General features: G+C 40.3%; 1 protein-coding gene across 2 annotated transcripts; it reads right to left on the bottom strand.

The window, feature by feature from the left end:
- Nucleotides 1-4,540: 4,540 nt before the first annotated feature.
- Nucleotides 4,541-9,130, bottom strand: LOC133898839 (indole-3-glycerol phosphate synthase, chloroplastic-like). Of its 2 annotated transcripts, XM_062339613.1 has the most exons (10): nt 8,804-9,124; nt 8,227-8,451; nt 7,499-7,675; nt 7,350-7,424; nt 7,110-7,154; nt 6,853-7,017; nt 6,264-6,342; nt 6,016-6,095; nt 5,206-5,274; nt 4,541-4,872 (listed from the first exon to the last, which is right to left on the bottom strand). In XM_062339613.1, exons 1-10 carry the CDS (start codon nt 8,948-8,950, stop codon nt 4,789-4,791), a joined length of 1,146 nt encoding a protein of 381 aa, XP_062195597.1. In that variant the 5' UTR covers nt 8,951-9,124; the 3' UTR covers nt 4,541-4,788. The 2 variants fall into 2 exon arrangements, with proteins under 2 accessions (XP_062195597.1, XP_062195598.1); XM_062339614.1 differs by lacking the exons at nt 4,541-4,872; nt 5,206-5,274 and adding an exon at nt 5,295-5,775 and having other exon boundaries at nt 8,804-9,130.
- Nucleotides 9,131-10,124: the final 994 nt, after the last annotated feature.

Raw genomic sequence — 10,124 nt, 5'->3', positions numbered from 1 at the left:
AGCAAATCATTTCAGAAGAAATATAGAGTAGCTTCTCACAAAGAAATTCATGAAACAATTAGTAAGGACATTATTGAAGGCTTTGAAGCTGGCCAAGCAATTGTATTGACTTCTTCGCATGTTGGGAGTCCATGATATTTATATCAAAATTATCTTGATTGTGTTGCTTTGTGCCGAAGATGCGAGTGCCCTGATTTGTTTATCACTTTCACATCAAACTTCTTATGGCCAGAAGTAACTGAGGCTTTGGCTCCAATCCTGGGACAACATTCTTCTGATAGATGTGACATCATTGATCGTGTCTTCCATATGAAGCTGGACATCTTCATGGATGATATTGTAAAGAAGAAGTTCTTTGGACCAGTTCTTGCAGGTAGTTTGCTAATTCTTCTAACATAGTCAATTGATTCCCATGGGCTTCGAAATATTTTTCCTTTATTTCTGCTTTCTTCAGTTGTGTACACAATTGAATTTCAGAAGCATGGTCTTCCTCATGTCTATCTCATATTGTGGTTAGATAAGAGTAGCCCATTAACAGCTGACGAAATTGATAGGTTGATATCAGCACAACTACTTGATCCATCTGTTGATCCAATTGGCTTTGAAGCTGTTTCATCATTTATGATCCGTGGTCCTTGTGGGACTACAAATCCATTGTGTTCTTGCATGGGTGACGGTGAATGTTCCAGTACTATCCAAAAGAATAATGTGACAAGACAACAATGCTACAGAATGGTCATATTCGATATGCTCAGCCTCACAATGGCCTAACCACAAAGAAAAATTGCTTGCACTTACCATTTGACAATAGTGTTGTCTTCATTGAGGATGATAATCTGGAGCAAGCATTGGAGAACCCACACAATAAGATCTCTATGCTCACTGCCTGGTTTGAAGCAAACAAGACCTTTTCTGATGCTAATTAATTTACGCATGCTGAGTTCCTTAAGCATTTTACTTGGCACAGAAATGAAAAATACTGGAATTACTGTCGTGTAAATCAGAAAAAGATTGGCAAAGTGGCACATGTTGGCCCTAACCAAGGGGACTCCTATTACCTTCATATGCTTCTACATATAGTGAAAGGAGCAAAATCCTATTTAGATAAACAAACTATTGAAGGCCATCGATACCCAACATTTCAAGCTGCCTCTCAGGCTTTAGGGCTTCTTGGCAGTGATCGTGAGTGATCGTTTGTAATGGTCGATGTAGCTCATTGGGCTCTTCGCTACCAACTGCGTGAGTTATTTATGACACTCATCCTTTTCTATGATGTTGGTAATCCCTTGGCTTTATTTGAAGAGCATGCTTCTGCAATGAATGAAGACTTCGCGTACCAAATTAGACTTGTTGTAGCAAGTTACCATATGCCTTCCCTTGAATGCCATGTCAGGTCTTATGTGCTTACTGAGATAGATAGGCTACTTAAAAATTGTAAGTACAGTTTAGCCCATTTTAATTTGCCTCAGTCCACTGTGGGTTGTGCATCCATGATTGGCAATATACTTTTAATAGATGAGCAAACATATGATTTAGAGGAAATTTCAACCGAGGCTGCAGGACAAATTGGCCAGCTGAACATGAACCAGAAACATATCTATGATGCTATCCTCAAGTCAGTAGACGATTGCATTGGTCATACATTCTTAGTCTATGGCTATGGTGTACCGAAAAAACATTCTTATGGAACACATTGCTTAATATTTGTCAAACACATTGAAAAATTGCTTTGGCTATTGCATCTTCTGGTATAGCATCACTCCTGCTCCCATGTGGCTGTACACTAAATTCCCGCTTTAGAATACTGTTAACATAGAAGAGCAATCGGTTTGAGCTATAAAGAAAAATACTCACTTAGCTGAATTGGTTCAGAATACATCTTTAGTCATATGGGATGAGGCACCTATTAATCATTGACATTGTTTTGAAGCTTTTGATTGAACATTAAGAGATATTTTAGCATCAGCTGATCCATCTCTTGCTAACAAACAATTTGGCGGCATCACAGTTGTGCTTGGTGGATACTTTAGACAAACACTTCCAGTACTACCCAATGCTAAAAGGAGGGAAATTTTAAGTGCGTTGACTATACGTTCCTATCTGTGGTCTAATTGCATTGTTATGAAGCTGACAAAAAACATGAGGCTACGGTCACCATCATTATCCGAAATTCAGCGAGAGTGCATGTAAACATTTGCAGATTGGTTGTTTAATATTGGAGAGGGAACAAACCCTAATAGCTTGCCTACTACCCAAGATGATACTTTTTGGGTTACAATTCCAGAATATCTACTCTTACCATGTGGATCAAAGTAATATTGAAGCACTAATCTCTTCTGTGTACAATTCTTCAGACATAGTAGATCAGGCTGTCTGCTTATGTCAGCAAGCGATCCTAGCGCCAACTAATGAGATAGCTGCTCATATTAATTTTCAGATGATATCTCAGCTAGCAACAGGAGAAATGTGGTATTATAGCTCAGACGCCATCGATGATGACACATGTAATCGCGCCACACTTGAGGCTCTTTATCCGGTGGAATTCCTCAACACAATATAGGTGAGTGGCCTACCAGACTATCACCTCAAGCTAAAAGTGGGGGTTCCGATAATGCTCCTGCATAATCTCAACCTAGCAAGACTCATTGTGACTCAACTAACCCGTAGTGTAATCAAAGGAGAAATTATCACAGGGAAAACTAAAGGGTGCAAGGCATCTATACCAAGAATAGTAAGTACATCAGTTGACAAGAGATGGCCTTTCAAAATAAAGCGGCGCCAATTTTTGGTTCGAGTTTCATATGCAATGACTATAAACAAAAGCTAAGGGAAAACACTTAACGTAGTTGGTGTCTACTTGGCAAGTCTAGTTTTCTCTCGCAGCCAACTATACATCAATTTTTCACGGGTGACATCACTAGATGGTATGCATGTTTTGATTGCGAATAGCCCTTCAGAGCATGAAGCCAATACTCATAATGTTGTCTACACAAAGATTTTTCATGATCTAGCTTAGTGGTAGTATTACCAACATACTTCAATGGTCTCATTCTTCTATCTTGCTTCTTCATATCTACTCCTCTTATCACTCTTATCATCTTAATTTTGTAGCCATGTATAAAAAATTTCATCCTTTTTTCAGCCTGTTGGGATCATTGCAAGTTTAGTACTGCTGGGTGAATATGCTCCTTTGTTTCTTCTGCTACTCTTATCTTCTTTTTCATCTGGAAGTTTTTTTTTGGCTCATCTGCTCCTTTTGTATTTTTAGCTCACTAGATGGTATGCAGCATGCAAGACATAGTTTCAAATGACATTATATTTACACATGCTTTGCTTTCATTTAATTTGTTTGTGACATACACAATGAGTTAGTCATGTTTATTTGAAATTTGTTGAAGAATACTAGCTGTCCAGCTTAGATGAATTTTCAAATGCACCCATACTTCACACGTTACCTGCTACACCATTGGAATTATCTAGCTCTATCATTTCTATATCCATTTTGTTCAGTGTTGTGCTCTTTGCATGTTATTTTTGTCAATTAAGAGTTTTCTCTCAAGATTGAAGCAGGATCCTGGACTTCAATATCCTTTTTTCCTAGCTATGAGGAATTGATTTTTCTGTTATGGATACTAGTCTGAATGATTTTTCTGCTAGTTGTCAAGGAAATGGATCTCTTCGGTTGTTTTGCGAAGATATACAACCTTCTCCATCCGGATGATCTCTATGTTGTGTGAACTGACAGACATTTTGCCCGCTCCAGATGATGCCATCCGATGTGTACCTGTAGTGTGGTGTGGTGAAAAACTGCTATGGCGATAAACTGGCTGCCGTATTTTTCTTGGTTATATATTGTATCAGATGTAAGTGTGATTCTTAGGGTACATGCATCCATTCAGTAAACTAAAGATACAATTTCTATTTTCGTTGATGTTCAAGTCTCTGGTACGTGCTTCCAGAGTCAAGCTATTGCAAGCTCTGATAACCATTACTTTGCATGTTTATAAGATTGGAAGAAACACTTCCATTGGCTTGCTTTCCTTTTCGCGCCTATTTCAAAGCACCACGGTTTTTCGGGATGACCGGGGGAATACGGTATATAAAACGGGGAACCCCATGGATCCGTGAGCAAGAAAATGGTTAATGGAGCACCGTTCATCTGGATTTTCAGTTTTCCAGTGATGGTTAGAGTACTAAAGTTATTTCCTCCAAATTTAGTAAATTCTAGTACATATCTTCGTGCCCTTCTTGCTTAATTTCTGAAATTGAGTTGACATGTCAAGCCACATGAGGTGCGCATTTGTTTTTTTACGTCACTACAACTTTTGCTTATATTTTATAATTCCTTTTTGGCTCATTATACATATTCAATCTGCTACAACAAAAAAAAGGAAAAAAATGTTTCTTTCCACCATTGAGACCAGTAAAACCCACTGCCTTTGTCAGATTAAACAGCAAAAGATACTCTTACGAGATTCCCTCGTCATACTCAATTAACATCGTCTCATCTCATTTTGTCGATTGGTATGACAAGAAATGCTGACATTGGAAGGCTACATGAATTGCAAGATTTTGCTAATTTCCATATGAACAAATCGCATTTCTGTTACTACTAGTCCAAGAAAAAAAGTCAAATGAAATATACAAGTGAACATTATTTTTATTCTGCTCATGGTGACATACGGTATGATTAGTACAACTAATGCTCACATGTTATTATTTCAAAGCAGGCTAACAGCTACTACTACCTCTAGCACTACCAAAGCTGGTACTAGAATCTTTGTCCTTTCAATGCACCAGTTCTTTGCCAAACAACCCAGCGATGGCTCGTCCAGGGTCCTCTTGCTTCACCAGGGATTCTCCCACCAAAACCTACAGCAAGAACAGGCGTGCTTCAATTAGTTTCAGTTTAAGGCTTGCATCAGAATTATCAAATTGAGAAAATATCACCAGCAAGGCAAGGATTTCGAAATGTTTTATTTATATAATTAAGCATAGCCTAAGTAAATTCACGCAGTCCATGTCATAATTCACTGGTCTATATTTTGGGAGCCAAAATTGAAGTGAATTAAGGTAAACAGTACAGAAAATGTAAAGGAGTGGAACAATATTAAGTATTGAGTGGTTTTAAACATGTTGCCCAAAAGGTTTGTAAGTCATGCAGGGGCAACAGTTTTGAATTCAAAAGGAATCAACGGAAATTACAGCGGAAACGCCAGCATTCTGCACGTAAGCAACATCATCCGGGGTAAACAGCCCTGATTCACCAACAACCTGAAAAAGTAAAAAAGGGAAAAGGGAAATAATTAGGAAGGAATTAACAATAAGCTGATTACTCTACAAATAAAGGAATCAAGAGCAAGCTAGAAAAATGCCCTTGCAATATCACTACAACAGTAAAAGTTCGGATAATACTGAATATAAGCTGAAATATTTACTTATGATAAGTTGTGTAGGTTTCAGTTTCATACTCATGACTGTGCTAAGAAAATTTGTTTCCTGTTAAGTCGTTTTCATATATGTTCAGATAAAAAAAACTCGATTCATGGGGAGAAGAAATCCCCCTAGCTTTGTCTTAGGAGAGGGGAGTACTGAACCCTTAAGGGAGGTACTCACAACCTGGGAGCACCCGTGTGGGCGGCCTCTCAAATGGAGATTCTACCAACTAAGCTATTGCTCAGTTCGCCTGCGCATTTCTGAATAAGCTTCATTGCTGCAACTAATCAGCTTTGCCTTCCAATATGACTCGATTACCCTAATCATTATCTGTAAGACCTATGCATGCAAGTACAAAATAAAAAGTAAAAACTGGATATTTGTCAGGAGCATATAAGGAACTACATGCTTATTGTGCATTGAAATATGAAATACTCCATATACATGTGGGATAGGACTATTCAGAAAAATATGCTTTGTATTCCTGGACTGAAGGAGTATAATACAAATATCAAGGAAATAGGAACTGATGAATGTATTTTAATGAATCAAATATGCACCAAAGATCATAGATATTACCAAAATTCCCTTCTCCCTGATGCTATCCCCATGCTTCTGTAGCAACATCTTGGTGTTTGAAGTATCAACAACAAATGTCTCTGTAGTGCAAATAATCATCAAGAAAAAGACAACTATTAACATTAATCAGAAAAAAAGATTGTAAGAAAATACAAATGTAAAAGTGTTAGTATTCCTTGGGATAAAGAAAGTCAAGCTTAAGAACAAGATGTCTATAGAAAAAAGCAAGCACCAAAAGAACCTCATACCAAGGCTGCGGTTATTGATGCCAATAAGCTGAACTCCATTTATCTTCAGCACACGCTCCATCTCTCTTTCATCATGAACCTAAAATATAGCCCCCAAATAGAATACCAAAATTTAACTTAGCTTAGTTCAGACTATTTGAGTTAATCACACTTATGTTTTCTATTCAAGTTGTACAGTTAGCACTTAAAATGGAATATGTGAAACACATTACATGCCCAAGACACAATAATTGCACGAAGTTCCACAATATTTCCTTATGAAGAGGAACATGGGAAAAATTCAAAATTCCATTTACATTTTTAACAAATTACATGTCAAGTATTTGAAAGAAAAAACACACAGAATGATGGTCCCTGTATAGTAGGAGAACAAGTCTTTAACACCATATAGAAGCATAAAACAAACTACTATGGTTCTATAATCTATGGTGCAAAGTAAAGTGTGACTTTCGACTAAAAAGAGAAAGCTAACTTTGTCATCTAGCATGAGTAGTATTCCAGTCTGCCTGTGACATTGGAAAAGCCATTGTTCAAACTAAGCCAGTTTCTAATTAATGCCCAACAAAAAGAATTGCATAATATGTCAAACCTCAATAAGAGCTGTCATTCCCAACTCTTTGCAAATCCGAAGAAAGTACTTTATGTCAAGATCAGGTAGTACAGCAGCAATTAGCAGAATCGCATCAGCACCCTTAGAGCGAGCGTAATAGATTTGCCACTTATCAATGACAAACTCTTTGCATAGAAGAGGACACTATATTCACAAGAGAAACATGTGCATCATGAGAAACATTGGTAAGCCAGAATCATCCTCAGATTTAAAACAACACATAAATGCACCAATACCTTAACTCCTGAGTTGCGCACCTTCTCAAGATTCTCAAAGCTTCCCTGTACAGTGGAAGAAATTGAGTTAAACCCGGCAGACATAGAACCTATGATCCTCATAAACCTGACAAGGGGGAGAAACATCCACCCTAGCCTTAACCCTGGTTGAGGAGGAGATTGAGGATCGAACCCTGGTTCGCTGGGAGATTCTACTATGATCCTCATAAACTAAAGGCCAATCCAAAATTCCAAACACACCTGAAAGTGCTTCTCATCAGTCAAGATGCTCAGACACGCAGCTCCATTCTTCTCATAAGCTTGAGCAATTTCAACCTGCAACAATAAATTCCACATTAGTTATGCAAACAACCTTTGAAAATGACTCGAAGTTTAAGTCCAGAACTCACAGGATTGAAGTTCTCCCTCAGCACACCCCTACTTGGGGATGCCTTCTTGACCTCAGCAATCAACGCTGGCACCCCATTACACTTGTAGGCAGCTGCCAAAGCACCAAAGAAGTCTCCTGCAGGAGGGGCCTCCTTCGCAGCCTCAATAACCTCCTTCAGAGGCTTCTTGGCATGCCCCTGCACAAGATTAGTACCAGCAGTTAATAATCAGAGTAAAAACTGCTCCCACCATCACTAAATAGAGGTCGTCTGCACGATCAAACGTATGAAATTATGACCTTTAATATATCTAGGGAGTATAAAGGCCCACCATATGGAAATAATGTGAATAGATTTGTCTGAAATATACTTTAATAATGTACAGTTACTATTAAAGGAACAATCATGTATAATTGCTATTAAAGAAACAATCCTTACCGATAGAAGAAATACTACAACCATGCTGCTTGGCACCTTAATAGACATCTTATCATGTGTTCAGTATTTTTTTAGGTGACATGTGTTCTGTATTGGATAGGAAAATCTAAGATCAAGGCAGAGAACAAGATCTAAATGTCCAAAGAGAATAATTAAGCATGTAAAATTCTTGGGCACCTTGACCCCATTCATCCGTTGCAAATCGAACAGCTCCCAAAGGTGTAACATTTGTACCATTTGAGCGGCCAGGCAGGAGATACAAATCCAACACTGCGCACTTGGTCTACGCTTATATATTCACAATTGCATACCTCAGCTACCTCAAACTCCTTGTCCCAAATGATCTTCTCCAGGATGTTGCGGGGTGCTCCCAGCTCCTCCTCAATCTCCTTCAAGGTGGCCGTGGGACGGCGGTGCCTGCGGATGCGGATGCCCTGGCTAGCCGCTATGTCGTTGATGGACATGCCGTTCTCCCATTGGACCAGCTCCGTCGCGTTCAACATATCGTCCCGTGCCAGCTCCTCAAGAACCGAGTCCTAAATAAGCCACACAAAAAAAACGTCACTTCGTCACAAGGATGAGATGCGCACTATCAAGAAAAGATAAGCACATAAACGAAGCCTTTGTACACAAGAAAGTTTTTACTAACAAATCGGCATTCAGGAAGGGGGAGGCAAAATGGGGGGAAAGATTGTGTATTGAGTTGGTGATTACTGCCAGTATTTCAGGATCAAACGCAAGCACAGCAAGAGACCCAGATTCGTGCTTAGGAAATAGGGAAACAAATACGAAATCGTACCAAGAAAACATGGAACCACCACAGATTATCCCCAAGATCAGAGTGCGAAGACCAAACAAACCCTTCGAAGAGAGCAGAGCAGGACGCACCTTGGGGCCGCAGCGGAGCGGTCGGGCACGGGCGCCGCCGAGGACGGCGACGCGCGACGGCAACGGGGAACAGCCCCTGGTGCCGCCGGCGGCGGCGGTGGCGGAGAATGAAGCCCTAATGGATCGAGAGGCGAGGAGGAACTCCATCGCACGTGGAGCACGAGGTGGGTGGGGGAGTAGGTGGAGTGGGGGTTGGTAGGATAAAGGGACCTCGCCGATGTGTCTCCTCGTCGCAGGGTGTTTCTCCCTTATATAGGAGGTGGCGCGGCGGCCGGAGCGGCAACAACGGTCTGATGCGGGTGCTGACGGGCTCAAGGAGTGGAAAATGCGAGTGCGACGGGGCGTAGATCGGGCAGGGGGAACACGTGGTTCTTCCTTATTTTGGCTCCAGCTGCCATCACTCTTTTCCTTGCCTCTTTTGCTGACGCGTTTCTTGTTTTTCTCTTGGTTGGTGTAGTTCCAAAGAATATTCTTCTAGAAAATGATTCGCTCGTCGCATGCAAAAAGTCTCTCACGATCACAGGTGAGAACACCTTGTAATGTGCTATGTTTACACGCTAAGCTTAGTCCAAACGGATTCAGAGCCACTAATAGAGACTCTGCTTCTTTCTCCTTATCCTCTTTTTTTTCTACCATATTCAATTAGGAAACCGTACGAGTAGAGGATTATAGATCATTACCACTAGACGTACAGTGCAGCGGAATAAAAGTTGGAGCAAAACGATCCAACGCCGTACATGTCGATGTAGAGAAAGCAGTCAATCTGGCAAAGTTGATATAGACGATTGATCTCCTAGTAACTTTCGGGTTTGGCTTCCTTGTCTGGGGCATTCTGATACTTAGTCGGGAGTGTTCCGACTAGTTGTGATTGCCGTGCTGGGAGTGACATCGAGCTAATCAGCATCACAATAGTAGCAGCGCTTCTACGATATCCACACGTCTTGGGTTAGCACGTCGAAGCTAGTGTGCTAGCACTGCACATACAACTAGGGTTTCGAATGGTCAGGTGGAGAGAGTGCGAGTAGGATTTCAAAGTGGCTTGACTATACGCGCCCTTCTCCACATCTTCCTTTACATGGATCATACTAAGGGCTCCCATGCTGGAATCCCATTAGGACTGTAGTCCCACACGAGTCACAATCTGTTTAAACCTTCTTACGGATCTATGTGTCCTATTACAATATATTAAGTGTGTGACCCATTAGGTTCATGTATAAACGACTATAGCTCGGAAAAGGGTTTTCGAATCAAAATCGATAGCGGCCCCTAGCAAGGTTTATTGACTCCCGAATATACATAAAGATCATATCGTTTGAACCTT

Source organism: Phragmites australis, chromosome 18, assembly GCF_958298935.1.
Source record: "Phragmites australis chromosome 18, lpPhrAust1.1, whole genome shotgun sequence".
NCBI classification, from domain to species: domain Eukaryota; kingdom Viridiplantae; phylum Streptophyta; class Magnoliopsida; order Poales; family Poaceae; genus Phragmites; species Phragmites australis.
The sequence above is the reverse complement of the archived record's forward strand: the minus strand, read 5'-3'. Positions and strand labels throughout refer to the sequence as shown.

Bases quoted from the DNA above. Each gene is read 5' to 3' on its own strand.
- LOC133898839 (XM_062339613.1), bottom strand. From the start codon at position 8,950: ATGGAGTTCCTCCTCGCCTCTCGATCCATTAGGGCTTCATTCTCCGCC. The intron at 8,452-8,803 runs GTGCGTCCTGCT...TGGCTTATTTAG, and splicing joins CGCTCCGCTGCGGCCCCAAG to GACTCGGTTCTTGAGGAGCT. The intron at 7,676-8,226 runs GTATGCAATTGT...AATCTTGTGCAG, and splicing joins AGGAGTTTGAGGTAGCTGAG to GGGCATGCCAAGAAGCCTCT.